The sequence below is a fragment of the Lolium perenne genome, chromosome 5, assembly GCF_019359855.2.
Source record: "Lolium perenne isolate Kyuss_39 chromosome 5, Kyuss_2.0, whole genome shotgun sequence".
Lineage (NCBI taxonomy): Eukaryota > Viridiplantae > Streptophyta > Magnoliopsida > Poales > Poaceae > Lolium > Lolium perenne.
In genome coordinates this window covers 74,502,566-74,518,621 of record NC_067248.2, presented here as the reverse complement: position 1 = coordinate 74,518,621, position 16,056 = coordinate 74,502,566, and the positions used below count along the sequence as shown (strand labels likewise).

Here is a 16,056-nt window from a genome sequence, read left to right as displayed (position 1 = left end):
TGGAACATAAGAAATTATCGATACGTTGGAGACGTATCAATGTCCTCTGCCGAGTTTTTAATGATATTCCACCTCTGTATATATTTTCTCATTGATTCGTCGTGTTTCTGTCTACACGCCCTCAACTCTTCCAGTGACGCAGGTTTCTTGCAGGTGGACCGGAAATTCTTCACGAAGATGTCCTCAAAACTATCCCAGTTGTTGATGGAACCTGGGGGAAGTTTCTTTATCCAAGATCGCGCGGCTCCACTCAAATGTACTTGGACGCTCTGCATGGCTGTTGCTCTGGTTCCTCCTATCAACTTCACCATCTCGAGATAATCAACGAGCCAATCTTCAGGATCCTGTAGGCCGTCGAATTTCTTGAAATTTTCGGGTAGCTTGAACCCTGACGGGGCTCGAGTTTTTCGAACTCATCTTGTAAAGCACGGGATCCCGCACATATCTTCATCGGCAACTTATGGTGATTGCCGATGTTCCCTTCTTTCTTATCGCGCTCTATCCACCCTTGCTTGAGCCGCTGTATCCCTTGCTCCACTTGTTCTTGGTGGATCTTGCACTGCTGTGGTGGGTCGTGGACTATTTTGCCTTGCAGTTCCTTCGGGAGGAGTAGCTGCGAACGCTGTTCCCATGACTCCAACTCGTGCCATTGCCATGTTGAATAATGCTTCTCTCGGGTCCCCCGGAGGTGGTCTGGATGCAAAGATATAAGCTTGCGTTGCCATGTACCCGGCTTCCGGTGTTTTCGGCATAATATTTCCCCTTGTATCAATCGTCATGAAAGACATGTCGAGATTTTGAATTATATTTCCTCTCTCTTCTTCAGGTATATTTTGCAGCCGAGATCTTGATCTCCTCCGAGCTTCTCTATGGATATCTCCCGAAGTTCTTGATTGTCCGCTTAGCTCTGCTCGTCGCCTAGTTGATGCGGAGGCTGCCTCCTTTCTTCTATTCAGGGAGGCTGTCTGTTTTTCCAACTCCCTACTCACACGAGCAAGTCTATATTGATAGGCTTGTAATTCTTCTGCAGTAGCAGTTGTGGTCATCGGTTCTGAACCATCCATGGCTCTTGCGGCTCTATCCCACGCTACCTGCGGGAGCTGAACTCTTACACGTGGAGTGGTCCTGACATATTTAGTGCCTAGACCTCTTCTGAGATCAACGGGATCGACGTATGGGTTTCCCAAATCGTCCAAAGCCTCTGACGTCTCCGGTTCTGCTCGGTTTGTTTCCTCAATTGCATAGACCTGATGATATTTTGCGTGTTGATTTTTACCAGGATTGGTGACACCATCGTAGAGATTGGTGAAGACCTTTCCAATGACAGTAGATTTGTCGATGAAGTTGAAGTTGTCGACGCTGTCAGAGTCGCTGCTTATAACAGAGTCCGCAGACGACTCGAAGGATGTGTCGCTGAAGATCTTGGCGAGCTTTCTGCTTGCCTCGGTGTTGATGAAGCGTGGCGACGAAAGCTCTTCATCGATCGATGAAAAGTCAGAATCGATCGCTGAAAATTCCGACGAGATCGGAACTTCGAGACGATAAGATCCTTCCTTGTTGACGCCGAATCGGAATTCTTCGAACGTCGTGACGATGGGCTCCTCCAGAAACGCACATGCATCCAAACGGGAGGGCGGGTGAGGAATAAAATCGACTAGATCAGTTTTTTCCTGTTTACCTCGATCCATCGCATTGCTTGCTACCACGAAGTCGACGATTCTGGACGTGCCATCGAGATCAGCTCCTTGCAACCTCTAATTCCCACAGACGGCGCCAATTGACAAGGGATTAACTTGTCAATGCCTACAGATTGTAGACTAGGGTTTTGCTAGAAGTAGAGGGCAAGTAGATCTCGAAGGTTTCAGCCGAAAAGTACTCGCTGATTGTAAAAACTAGGGTTCTGTTGACAATAGATTCGATCCTTTCTTTGTCCCTCGACTCCCCCTTATATAGGAGGTGGAGCCGAGGGATTCGTCATACATAAGTTACAGAGTCCGGGAGGGTTTCTAACCCATCCCGTGAAATTACAAGTCTCTATATTTCCTAATACAACTCTAGCTTTTCTTATTAACATCTTGGGCTCCCGAACCTTCTTATTCTTCGAGTCCTGGGCCTTCAGTAAACCCCGGGTACCATCTTAGGCAGGCCCATTGGGGATGCCTATGTCACCCAGGCTTGCCCTTCTGGCTCCGTGTGTCCCTCGGAAAAATAGGAGGTTTGGCTTTTGTTCCGTCGAATTCCGAGAATATTGCCCGAACAGCTTTCCTGGAACCAAAAACAGCAGAAAATAGGAACTGGCACTGTGGCATCTTGTTAATAGGTTAGTCCCAGAAAATGTATAATAATGATATATAATGCATATAAAACATGTGACAATGATACATAAAACAAGCATGAAACATCAGAAATTATAGATACGTTGAAGACGTATCAGCCACACGCACCCGACTTCGTGCTAGTCGCTGTCGTCTCGGACGCGGGGACTGGACGGAGCCGTATATAAGCTACCCTGAGTGACAAGTCCTGCCCATGGATGAAACAGAGGCGCGCATGATCCTGCGCCGATGCAAGACCTTCACCATCATCAACAACGAGCTCTACAAGCACATCATCTCTGGATTATTTCAGCGGTGCGTCACTGCCGAAGAGGGACGCCAAATCCTGCGCGACATCCACGCAGGGGACTGCGGCCACCACGCGGGCGCACGCTTGATAGTGGCCAAAGCCTTCCGACACGGCTTCTACTGGCCAACAACCCATGCCGACGCAGTCGAACTCGTTCGTGTGTGCGTCGTATGCCAGAAATATGCGAGCCAGTCGCACATGCCAGGCTCAACACTGAAGACCATCCTCCTCACCTGGCCGTTCGCCGTTTGGGGCATGGATATGGTGGGGAAGTTCAAAACAGCCCAGACGGGTACACCCGCCTCCTCGTCGCCGTTGACAAGTTCACAAAATGGGTGGAAGCAAAACACATCAAAAATGCGACGGCAAGACCGCCCCAAAGTTCCTTCGGGAATTGATCTACCGCTACGGATACCCACACAACATCATCACCGACAACGGCACAAACTTCACCAAAGGAGAGATGGCAGACTTCTGCAAAGAAAATGGGATCCGACTCGACCTCGCTTCAGTCGCACACCCCGAGTCGAACGGCCAAGCAGAGAGAGCAAACCAGAGCATCCTCCACGGAATCAAACCGCGACTAGAGGTGCCCCTGGAACGCGCGATCGAATGTTGGGCGGAAGAACTACCCTCTTTACTCTCGGGCATTCACACAACTCCAAATAGGTCGACCGGCTCAACGCCCTTCTTCCTGGTGTATGGCGCAGGGGCTGTCATGTCGACTGACATCGATCAAGACTCGCCACGAGTCGTGAACTACGCCGAAGAAGAAAATGAGCTCGCCCGCCAAGACGGAGTCGACCTCCTCGACGAGGAACGAGATCTCGCACTCTCTAGAACGGCCATATATCAACAAGGCCTCCGACGCTATCACAGTCGCCGTGTCCGCAGTCGCTCCTTTTAGGAGGGCGACCTAGTCCTTCGATTAATCCATGACAAGAAAGGCATGCACAAGCTGTCCCCGCCATGGGAAGGGCCATTCGCTGTCAGCCGCGTACTCAGCAACGATGCCTACTATCTCACCGACGTGCGCAAAGACGACAACGACGAGCCACTCACCAGGAAGGTCGAACACCCCTGGAACATCAATCTCCTCCACCGGTTTTATACCTAGTCTCCATATAAACAACAACTGAATATCAATAAATATATTAATTACTCCACTCACATTCGCCGACCCCCACACATAACCGTGCACCGCACGAACATATTTCCTAAGTCGCCGATACGAGCTAGTCGCCAAGCCGCGTAGCTTAGGAACCGGGAGACTTTCGCTTACTGCTGCTGATAGAGCAATCCATGAACAGCTAAGTAGCTCGGCTAACAAGGAAGCGGTGGGCAAGCCAGTCGAATACCAGGACTAGCCCACCCCTCGCTCCTTATGCCGTCAAGCGAAAACGGAGATTGGATCCTACAGTAGGGTAGCTCGCTCGACCAGCCCTTCGGGCCCTAGCAACCGTACAATGCTACGCTATACAACATAGAATCGCCCTCCTTTACCTCAGGACGGTGACTTGGAAAGGCTAAGTACTACGACCAAGGACTCCGCAAAACGGACCCGTGGCTCGCTAAGGAAAAACGCTGAAACAAGAACCTCCTTTGGAGTTGCCATGCGACTGGCCCACCGGGCCATGACGAGTGGCACGCTATAAAACAGCATCCCCCAAACGCCACCCTCCCCTACCCTTGAAGCAGCTACTCGCACCATACGACTACGTACTGCGACTGGGGACTACACAAACTAAATACCCAGCTCGAACAGGAAAATAGTCATGACAATAGCCTTCATCGGGGTCGCCCAGCGACTTGCCCCTCGTGCCATGGCGAGTAGGCTCGCTAAGAAATCATCGCACAATGAAAGAAAACAAAACTACATTCAACTAGCATTTGCCCGATAAGGTAAACCCGATCCATACATGAACCTGTTCTTATCCAAAAGACCCGTGAGTCACGTCCATAGACTCGCGGGAGCAAAATGTTTCATTACAGGTTAAAGGGGGGGCACCCCCCCCACACACAAGTAAATCTACTATATTTGGAGGAACTGGCCTCTGTGTCGACTGCTTGTGACGGTAAAGCACACGTCCATTGAGAACCCCAAGAGGAAGGTATGATGAGTACAACAGGGAGTTTTCCCTCAGTAAGAAACCAAGGTTATCGAACCAGTAGGAGATGAAGATCACGTGAAGGTAGTTGGTGAAGGAGTGTAGTGCGGCGCAACACTAGGGATTCCGGTGCCAACGTGGAACCTGCACAACACAATCAAACTACTTTGCCCCAACTTAACAGTGAGGTTGTCAATCTCACCGGCTTGCTGAAAACAAAGGATTAAACGTATGGTGTGGAAAATGATGTTTGCTTGCAGAAAACAAAAGAGAACAATGATTGCAGTAGGTTGTATTTCAGATGTAAAAGAATGGACCGGGGTCCACAGTTCACTAGTGGTGTCTCTCCAATAAGATAATAACATGTTGGGTAAACAAATTATAGTTGGGCAATTGACAAATAGAGAGGGCATAACAATGCACATACATATCATGATGACTACTATGAGATTTACTTAGGGCATTACGACAAAGAACATAGACCGCCATCCAGCATGCATCTATGCCTAAAAAGTCCACCTTCGGGTTAGCATCCGCACCCCTTCCAGTATTAAGTTGCAAACAACAGACAATTGCATTAAGTACTATGCGTAATGTAAACAATACAAATATCCTTAGACAAAACATTGATGTTTTATCCCTAGTGGCAACAACACATCCACAACCTTAGGGGTTGCTGTCACTCCCCCAGATTCAATGGAGACATGAACCCACTATCTAGCATAAATACTCCCTCTTGGAGTTACAAGTATCAACTTGGCCAGAGCCTCTACTAGCAACGGAGAGCATGCAAGATCATAAACAACACATATATGATAGATCAATAATCAACTTGACATAGTATTCCTTATTCATTGGATCCCAACAAACACAACATGTTGCATTACAAATAGATGATCTTGATCATGATAGGCAGCTCACAAGATCTAAACATGATGGCACAATAGGAGAACACAACCATCTAGCTACTGCTATGGACCCGTAGTCCAAGGATGAACTACTCACGCATCAGTCCGGAGGCGGGCATGGTGATGTAGAGCCCTCCGGTGATGATTCCCCTCTCCGGCAGGGTGCCGGAGGAGATCTTCTGAACCCCCCGAGTTAGGGTTGACGGCGGCGGCGTCTCTGGAGCTGTTCTGGTATTTTGGCTCTCGGTACTAGGGTCTTTGGGGACGAAGGAATAAATTGGCGAAGGGGCAGGGTCGGGGGAGCCAGGGGGCTCCCTCCCCACGTCTTGGCGCGTTAGTGGGGCCCCCCGTGCCGCCCTATGGGGTGGGCCCCCTGCTGGCCTTCCTCGACTCCTCTTCGGTCTTGTGGAACACTCCGTGGAAAATAGGGCCGTGGGCTTTTGTTTCGTCCAATTCCGAGAATATTTGTAAACCAACTTTTCTGAAATCAAAAACAGCAGAAAACAGGAACTGGCACTGTGGCATATTGTTAATAGGTTACTCCCAGAAAATGCATAAAAACATATAAAGTGTGAACAAAACATGTAGGTATTGTCATAAAACTAGCATGGAACATAAGAAATTATAGATACGTTGGAGACGTATCAAGCATCCCCAAGCTTAGTTCCTACTCGCCCTCGAGTAGGTAAACGGAAAAAAAATTTCTGAAGTGACATGCTACCAACATAATCTTGATCAATACTATTGTAAAGCATATGAGATGAATGAAGTGACTCAAAGCAATGGTCTATAGTTTACTAACAAAAACATAATGACTAAACAACTGAATCATATAGCAAAAACTTTTCATGAATAGTACTTTCAAGACAAGCATCAAAAAGTCTTGCATAAGAGTTAACTCATAAAGCAATAGATTCTTAATACAAGGTTTTGAAACAACACAAAGGAAGATTTAAGTTTCAGCAATTGCTTTCAACTTTCAACATGCATATCTCATGGATAATTATCAACAAAAAGTAATATAATAAGTGCAATAAGCAAGCATGTAAGAATCAATGCACACAGTTGATACAAGTGTTTGCTTCTAATATAGAAAGAAGTAGGTAAACTGACTCAACATAAAGTAAAAGAAAGGCTCTTCGCAGAGGGAAGCAAGGATTAAATCATGTGCTAGAGCTTTTCAAGTTTTGAAATCATATAGAGAGCATAAAAATAAAGTTTTGAGAGGTGTTTGTTGTTGTCAACGAATGGTAGTGGGCATTCTAACCCCCTTGTCAAACAGACTTTCAAAGAGCGGCTCCCATGAAGTACGTTATCTCTACCAGCAAGGCAGATCATCCCTCTTCTCTTTTGTTTACACATGTATTTTAGTTTTATTTATAGATGAAACTCCTCCCAACCTTTTGCTTTCACAAGCCAAGGCTAACCGAATCCTCGGGTGCCTTCCAACATTTCACATACCATGGAGGAGTGTCTATTGCAAAATTAAGTTGCTTACTGATAAATCAGGCAAAACATGTGAAGAGAATTATTAATGAAAGTTAATTAATTGGGGATGGGCACCCCGTTGCCAGCTCTTTTTGCAAAATTATTGGATAAGCGGATGTATATGCCACTAGTCCATTGGTGAAAGTCTGCCCAACAAGATTGAAAGATAAACCACCACATACTTCCTCATGAGCTATAAAACATTGACACAAATAAGGAGTAATAAAGTTTTGAATTGTTTAAAGGTAGCACATGAAGTATTTACTTGGAATGGCAGAAAAATACCACATAGTAGGTAGTTATGGTAGACACAAATGGCATAGGTTTTGGCTCAAGGTTTTGGATGCACGAGAAGCATTCCCTCTCAGTACAAGGCTTTGGCTAGCAAGGTTGTTTGAAGCAAACACAAGTATAAACCGGTACAACAAAACTTACACAAGAACATATTGCAGGCATTATAAGACTCTACACTGTCTTCCTTGTTGCTCAAACACCTTTACCAGAAAATATCTATATCTTAGAGAGACTAATCATGCAATCCAAATTTCAACAAGCTCTACGGTAGTTCTTCACTAATAGGTTTAAACTACATGATGCAAGAGCTTAAACATGATCTACTTGAGAGCTCAAAACAATTGTCAAGTATCAAATTATTCAAGACAATATACCAATTACCACATGAAGCATTTTCTGTTTCCAACCAAATAACAATAAGTGCTGCGGCTTTCAGCTTTCGCCATGAACATGAAAAATAAAACAAAGAACACAAGTGTTCAAATGAAAAAGCGGAGCGTGTCTCTCCCACACAAGCATGTTAGGATCCGATTTATTAAGAAAACTTAAAATAACAAACGATAATAAAAGCACACGGACGCTCCAAGTAAAGCACATAAGATGTGACGGAATTAAAATATAGTCTCACTAGAGCTGACCTGATAAGTTTTGATGAAGAAGGGGGTGCCGTGCAGCCTTGGGCATCCCCAAGTTTAGACGCTTGAGTCTTCTTGAAATATGCAGGGATGAACTTTGGGGGCATCCCCAAGCTTATAATTTTCACTCATCTTGATAATATTATATGATCCTCCTCTCTTGATCCTTGAAAACTTCCTTCACACCAAACTCAAAGCAATCTCATTAGAGGGTTAGTGCATAATCAAAAATTCACATGTTCAGCAAGGACACAATCATTACCAACACTTCTGGACATTACCCAAGGCTACTGAAATTTAATGGAGCAAAGAAATCCACTCAAACACAGTAAAAGATGCAATGCGAAATAAAAGGCAGAATCTATCAAAAACAGAACAGTCCGTAAAGATGAATTTTTTCAAGGCACTTAACATGATCAGATGGAAAAGCTCCAGTTGAATGAAAGTTGCGTACATATCTGGGTATTACTCATGAATTTTTTCAGCATTTTTAGATTTTTATACAGAGAGAAAAGCTCAAATTCGTGACAGCTAAAAATCTGTTTCTGCACAGAAATCCAAATCTAGTATCAACTTTCTATCAAAGACTTTACTTGGCACAACAATGCAAGAAAATAAAGATACAAAGGTATTGCTACAGTAGTAAAAAGCACCTTGACTCAAATATAAAACAAAAATTGCAGAAATAAAATAATGGGTTGTCTCCCATAAGCGCTTTTCTTTAACGCCTTTCAGCTAGGCGCAGAAAGTGTAAATCAAGTAACATCAAGAGAAGAAGCATCAACATCATAATTTTCCTTAAAAACACAACTTGTCGCAAAAGGTACCTTAGATGCTCCATTATCTAAATTTCCCATAGTGGTACTAAGGGTTTTATCAATTTTAAGCTCATAATGATTCTTTGGCTTTGGCTTCTTAGGGACATACATGAACTTTTGGTCCTTACCCACATAAGCTTTCTCATTAAACTTAAGAGAAGAAAAAGTTGAACCCAAGGTTCCCATAGCTTCTTCAAGTTCACCAATCCTATGGGTTTGATTATCATGGATAGCACAAGTTTCTAAGACAGCAATTCTTTCATTAATTCCTCCTAGGGATTTATCAAGTTTATCAGTATTATCAAGTAATATTCCCAATTTAGTCTCAACACTTGGAAGATTTTTCTCTATGGCCTCCAACTTTTTCATGACATCCTCAAGAGAGATTTCAATTTTAGCTTCATTAACAGGTGGTATTCCAACTAGACTCTCAATGATGCAACTAGCTTCTAAAGCAGGAGTACCTAGGAAATTACCCCCTGTAAGAGTATCAAGAACATACCTATTCCAGCTAGAGATACCAACATAAAAGTTCCTAAGGAGGATAATAGTGGAGTGTTTCTTAGTGCACCTATGATGAGCATCACTAATTCTATACCAAGCATCTTTAAAACTTTCTCCCCCTTGTTGCTTAAACGAACGAACTTCAACTTCAGGATTACTCATTTTAGCAATAAAAATAAACAAGGTAAAAACACGAAATAACAAAAGTAAACAAGTAACTAAATTTTTTGTGTGTTTTTGATATAAAGAAAGCAAACAAGATAGAAAATAAAATAAAGCAAGACAATAAACAAAGTAAAGAGATTGGGTGTGAGAGACTCCCCTTGCAGCGTGTCTTGATCTCCCCGACAACGGCGCCAGAAAATAGCTGCTTGTGACGGTAAAGCACACGTCCGTTGGGAACCCCAAGAGGAAGGTATGATGAGTACAGCAGCGAGTTTTCCTCAGTAAGAAACCAAGGTTTATCGAACCAGTAGGAGATGAAGGCCACGTGAAGCTTGTTGGTGAAGGAGTGTAGTGCGGCGCAACACCAGTGATTCCGGCGCCAACGTGGAACCTTCACAACACAATCAAACTACTTTGTCCCAACTTAACAGTGAGGTTGTCAATCTCACCGGCTTGCTGAAAACAAAGGATTAAACGTATGGTGTGGAAAATGATGTTTGCTTGCAGAAAACAAAAGAGAACAATGATTGCAGTAGGTTGTATTTCAGATGTAAAAGAATGGACCGGGGTCCACAGTTCACTAGTGGTGTCTCTCCAATAAGATAAATAACATGGTGGGTAAACAAATTTACAGTTGGGAAATTGACAAATAGAGAGGGCATAACAATGCACATACATATCATGATGACTACTATGAGATTTACTTAGGGCATTACGACAAAGAACATAGACCGCCATCCAGCATGCATCTATGCCTAAATAGTCCACCTTCGGGTTAGCATCCGCACCCCTTCCAGTATTGAGTTGCAAACAACAGACAATTGCATTAAGTAATATGCGTAATATAAATAATACAAATATCCTTAGACAAAACATTGATGTTTTATCCCTAGTGGCAACAGCACATCCACAACCTTAGGGGTTGCTGTCACTCCCCCAGATTCAATGGAGACATGAACCCACTATCTAGCATAAATACTCCCTCTTGGAGTTACAAGTATCAACTTGGCCAGAGCCTCCACTAGCAACGGAGAGCATGCAAGATCATAAACAACACATATATGATAGATCAATAATCAACTTGACATAGTATTCCTTATTCATCGGATCCCAACAAACACAACATGTAGCATTACAAATAGATGATCTTGATCATGATAGGCAGCTCACAAGATCTAAACATGATGGCACAATACGAGAAGATTACCATCTAGGTACTGCTATGGACACGTAGTCCAAGGATGAACTACTCACGCATCAGTCTGGAGGCAGGCATGGTGATGTAGAGCCCTCCGGTGATGATTCCCCTCTCTGGCAGGGTGCCGGAGGACATCTTCTGAACCCCCCGAGTTAGGGTTGATGGCGGCGGCGTCTCTGGAACTGTTCTGGTATTTTGGCTCTCCGTACTAGGGTTTTCGGGGACGAAGGAATAAATAGGCGAAGGGGCAGCGTCGGGGGAGCCAGGGGGCTCCCTCCCCACGTCTTGGCACGGCAGTGGGGCCCCCCGCGCCGCCCTATGGGGTGGGCCCGCTGCTGGCCTTCCTCGACTCCTCTTCGGTCTTCTGGAACACTCCGTGGAAAATAGGGCCGTGGGCTTTTGTTTCGTCCAATTCCGAGAATATTTGTAAACCAACTTTTCTTAAATCAAAAACAGCAGAAAACAGGAACTGGCACTGTGGCATCTTGTTAATAGGTTAGTCCCAGAAAATGCATAAAAACATTATAAAGTGTGAACAAAACATGTAGGTATTGTCATAAAACTAGCATGGAACATAAGAAATTATAGATACGTTGGAGACGTATCATCGACCACTAGCTCCGCACCACTGTCCCCGTGTAGGAACTTTGGCGTATACTCTATGACCGGATATGTCGACAAGGCATTGTTGACGGCAGCATGGAACAGGTGCACGACGGGGAAGTCCTTCGGTCCCTCCCAAGATCCCTCCTTTTCAGCATCCTCCGGAGCCGTCTGGCTGGTGATGTGCATCTCCAGGCCCGCCATCGCCAGCATGCGGTCAGCATATGGGCGGACCAAGTCCATAAGGCGCAGCACCTCCGCGACATCAAAGTCGCCGGTCTCGGACGGAAAGCCCGCCGTCACCTCCTCCACGTCAAAGCCCTCGGAGTAGTGGGCGAGCACCATGCTCAGAGCCATGGTGATGCCCACCCGGCACGACGAGCGGTGCAGCCAGTCTGCCACCACCGGAACGTCGGTGACGGCCTTGAAGACCGATGCAGCATCGCGTGGGATCCGTTCCCGCGGGCTCAGATACTAGAGCGCCACCAGTATGTCCCCCGCACACTGGAAGATGTGTGTCGTCGCAGTCTCCAAGAACTTGCGGGGGGGGGGGGGGGCGTCGTCTCCATGAAGTCGCACGTCCCTGAAAGACAAATTAAAACAAAGCAAGTCAGCACTCGTCAAATGACCCCCCAGCGGAATCGCCACGCTCGGGTACTGGACCCCCAACCGGACTCGCCACGCTCGGGGACTAGACCCCCAAGCGGACTCGCCACGCTCGGGGACTGGACCCCCAAGCGGACTCGCTACGCTCGGGGACTGGACCCCGAGGACTGGCGATTCCAACAACCAATAACAACAAAAAGTGCGGACACTTACCAAGAAGTTGGTCTTCTCCTTTTGTACAACCAGAAGGGCCGCCTCTGACGCCTCCTTCGCGGCGAGCTCCTCGACGTGCTTCTTCTCTAGCGCTGCAAGCTGCTTCTTCACCGTCGTGGTCGCCGTGCGAGCCATGTCCCTCTCCTGCAGCACTGCGGCGAGCTTGACTTGGTGCTCAGCGATGAAATCCTCAAGTTCCTTGCTCTTCCCCTCAAGGACCTTGGTGAGGTCGGCGACCTCTTCCTTCGCCCGCTTCGCTGCAGCATCCCCCTCTGTCGCCCGGAAGTCGGCTTCCCGGTACAGCGACTCCTTCACGTACCTGGAGCGAGCTTCAACAAGTGCTTTGTCACGCGCCTCTGCTATAAGAAAACAACTCTGTGGAACATCCCAACTAGCAAATCAACACTCAAAGGTTCGAGGGATGGACACTTACTGCCGATGGCGATCAGGGCACGATTCTTCTTCACGACATCCTCCACCAATGCAGTCAGGCGATTAACCTCGGCCTGGAAAGACACAAACACAGATCAATGTCAGTCGTCCGGTCACAAAAACTGAAAGACTCGACTCGCCCCTTCAGCCCAAGTCGAGCCTCGGGGAATGGGGGGTGATCGTACTACCCAATACATGCTACTCACCGCATGGACGTCGGCGAGGGTTGCGTGTATTTCAGCGAATGACAAAGACGAGAGCGGCGGCCGGCGGGAGTCGGGCACCTCATCACCTTCTTCGGGAACAGAAGCGTGCACCACCGCCTTCATCGACGAAGATCCCCCCCTTCGGCGCGAGAGGATCTTCGTGACGAGCAAGGTCCCTTGCCGCCTTCGTTCGCCGCTCCTTCAGCGGTGCCGCCAGAGAGCCGCCCTCCTTGGTGACGACTGGCTCCTTCTCAACCAAAGGGGGAGCGACTGGGTGCTCACCCTTCGGACCCTTCCCTGTCGCGAACTCGTCGCCCGTCTTCGTGGCCGTGGTCTCGGCCCCGGTGGCTGTCCCTGCTGCACTGGCAGTCTTCTTCATGGGCGCGACCTGCCCTTGCGATGACGCCATCTCCGCGGGGTCGGTCGCTGCCCTCTTCGTCTCGGCGGTCTTCTTCGCCTCGGCCACCCTCATTGCCGCCGCCCCACGCGCTGGGGCGGTCTTCTTCAAGACCTTCTGCTTGGCCCTGCAGGGAACTACAGTCAGCCCCCCAAATTTTCGGCAAACCAACGATAAAATTAGAGAATGCGGGTGGCACTTACTTCACCGTCGGGAGCGTCTTCACGCCAGGTCCGAATCGCGCCCCGGCATCAAGCGCGGGCAGGAGGGGCCGCTGAAGCTCTATCGCGCCCTCCAGGATGGTTTGGCGCAATTGCTTGGGTCACGGCTCGTCGGGCTCTTTGGCGGGCCCTTCCCTTCCGGAGACGAGGTCGTCTCCTCGTCTTCCTCCATTGCGCCTTCGTCTGAAGGGCTCTGCGACGAGGAAGTCGTTCCCCTCTTCGAGCCGCGGGGGAGCCGGACAAAGTCCCGCGCATCGGAGTCCGATTCTGTGCGGTCCCCGTCGTCCTCGTCCTCGTCTTCATCAACCTCCTCGCCCTCGATCATCTCCGGGGGCTCCTTCCCGGTGAGTGGGGGGAGGTGGTTAGCAATCTTCTACCACCTCTGCATCATAACCAAAGGAGAAAATCAGCAACTTCATCGATTCCACCTACCCGATGCAAAGGATGGCAGATTCATCACGTACCTTGGGCGCCGGCTTGTACTCGGAGAAGGGCTGTAGCTCGGCGTCGAAGGAGGTGAACGTGGATGTGGTGATCCTGGCGAGTTCCTTCCGGTACTTGTCTTCGCTCCACTGGACCGCTGTGGAGCGAGTGCAGTAGTTCTGCCCTCGGTACTCCCACATGTAGTGCCCCCGACGCCGTAAAGGAATCCGGCGCCGGGCGAGCCAACAGTTGTACATGTTGGCGGCCGTCAATCCCGCATCCTTCAGTGCCTGGATTTACGACCGCATCACCTTCATCACCTCCTCCTGGTCGTGCGGCAATGATCGCACGTTGAGGCGCCGTGGGACACTCGGCTCGGGCGAGTACTGGGGAATGTGGATCTCCCCTGGCCTGGTGTGCTCCGTGGCGTAGAACCAGAATTTGTGCCATTGCGCTTGCGCCTTCTTTGGGAGCGCCATGTCGATGAAGGTCTCCCCGGACTTCACCTGGAATGTGATCCCGCCATTGGGGATGAGCGACTGGAAGCTCTTGCTCACCCGGGTCGCCCGTCCGTGGAAGATTGACACCCACAACGGGAAGTAGGGCGGGCAGCCCAGGTAGCACTCGCACAGCGCCACGAACAGGCCGATCCGCTGGACGCTGTGCGGCCCGAGGTCGGAGATCTTGATATTGTAGAACGCCAAGAGCTGGCGCAAGAAGTCGGAGGTGGGGAGTGCAAAGCCGCGGTCGAGGAAGCTCATGAAGATCACGAACTCCCTCGGCCTCGGCTGCGGCTCCGTTTCGTTCATCACTGGGACCCTCCACCGCTCGTGCCTGAACTCAGGGATGCTCCCCGCGGAGATATACGGGAGGAGGGCCTCCCGAGTGACCTTGGACTTGGTCCATCCTTTGGTCGCCATTGATGCGCTCAAGCTCGAGTGCTGAAGGGGAGCAGGAGGAGATGGAGGAATGAAGAAGGGGGAAATGCGGCGGAGTGAGCAGCCCTAACCCACAGTTCGGCCTTTTATACCTCCGCACTCGCCTGACTTAAGGAACAAGATCCACCGTTCAATGCCATTTCGAAATCGCCGCCCGAAGTTCAACGGCTGAGATTTGTGCCGGAGTAATCTGCGCAGCCGTTAACGGTCTTGTCACACCCAACGGTCAAAACACGCAGTGACGGCTCGCGCCTCCGTCAACGTGAAACAAGTTGTTGGACCTTCCACGTGTCTCTCCTGAGTGATACACGCCGACTGACTCACGACGACTGGCAGGCGCCGACTGTCACACATCGACTGGCAAACGCCGACTAGCCCTTGGCGACTGAAGACTGGGATTCCATTCTAAATCTTGTTTTTAGGAGCCCGACAACGACTTGCTTCAATCCATAGCCAGACCTCTTCAAGTTCTGCCTCAAGCCCTTGCTTCAGCATCGCCGCGCTCGGGGACTATTGATGGGGATATGCCCTAGGGGGTGTGTCACCAGTCTCACTCGCCATGGAGAAGGGGGCTCAAGGAGAGTTCCAGTCGTCCTGGGCGACTGGGCTCCCGGGCCCTGGTGCGACTGGGCTGAGACCCTCAGATGGGCCGACTGGATAAGAGGCCCGGGCGACTGAAGATGGAGATTACTTGGATGAAGAGCAACGAATCCCGGATTAGTAGCAACTGATATGATTCAGACTTATCCTCATGTAACCCTATATCGGGGGTGCCCATATAAACCCCAGAGCTAGGCCCTAGAAGACACACCCTCTGAGATCCAATCTCCCCCTCATTGCTCTTGGCGTAGCCGCCGACTGAGCCCCCCCCCCCCCCCCCATTGTAATTCTCCACTGAGTAATACAACTAGTAGGACGTAGCCGCCGACTGAGCCCCCCCCATTGTAATTCTCCACTGAGTAATAGAACTAGCAGGGCGGAAACTGGGTAAAACCTTGCGTCCTGTGCACCTCGCTCGGCAGATGGCTATGTCTCCTTGCTCCCGCATCAACGAAGTGTTGCACCCTGTGGCACCTGCCGTGGTCACATCCACGACACTACCTACCCCGCGTCATTAAAAAAGGAGAAAAAATTGTGCACCGCGACAAAGCACTGTCTGAACAACGCGTGGTGCAAAAGTGATCCAAGGCGGTCCAACGTGATAAAGAAGGCAGTGCGCGAGCAATGCACTGCCAAGACATCATGCGGTGCCCAAGGCAGTGCAACATGATACA

The 16,056-nt window shown here is 48.9% G+C and overlaps 1 protein-coding gene across 1 annotated transcript; it reads left to right on the top strand.

The window, feature by feature from the left end:
• The first annotated feature begins 2,529 nt into the window (after nt 1-2,529).
• Nucleotides 2,530-3,354, top strand: LOC127303423 (uncharacterized). The gene is made up of 2 exons (XM_051334159.1): nt 2,530-2,889; nt 3,295-3,354. The coding sequence occupies exons 1-2, from the start codon at nt 2,530-2,532 to the stop codon at nt 3,352-3,354; spliced, it is 420 nt and encodes a 139-aa protein (XP_051190119.1).
• The last annotated feature ends 12,702 nt before the right edge of the window (nt 3,355-16,056 follow it).

Excerpts from the sequence above, each read along its gene's own strand:
- LOC127303423 (XM_051334159.1), top strand. The coding sequence starts at position 2,530 with ATGGATGAAACAGAGGCGCGCATGATCCTGCGCCGATGCAAGACCTTC. Across the intron at positions 2,890-3,294 it reads CCGTTTGGGGCATGGATATG|GTCGACCGGCTCAACGCCCT; the intron begins GTGGGGAAGTTC and ends AACTCCAAATAG.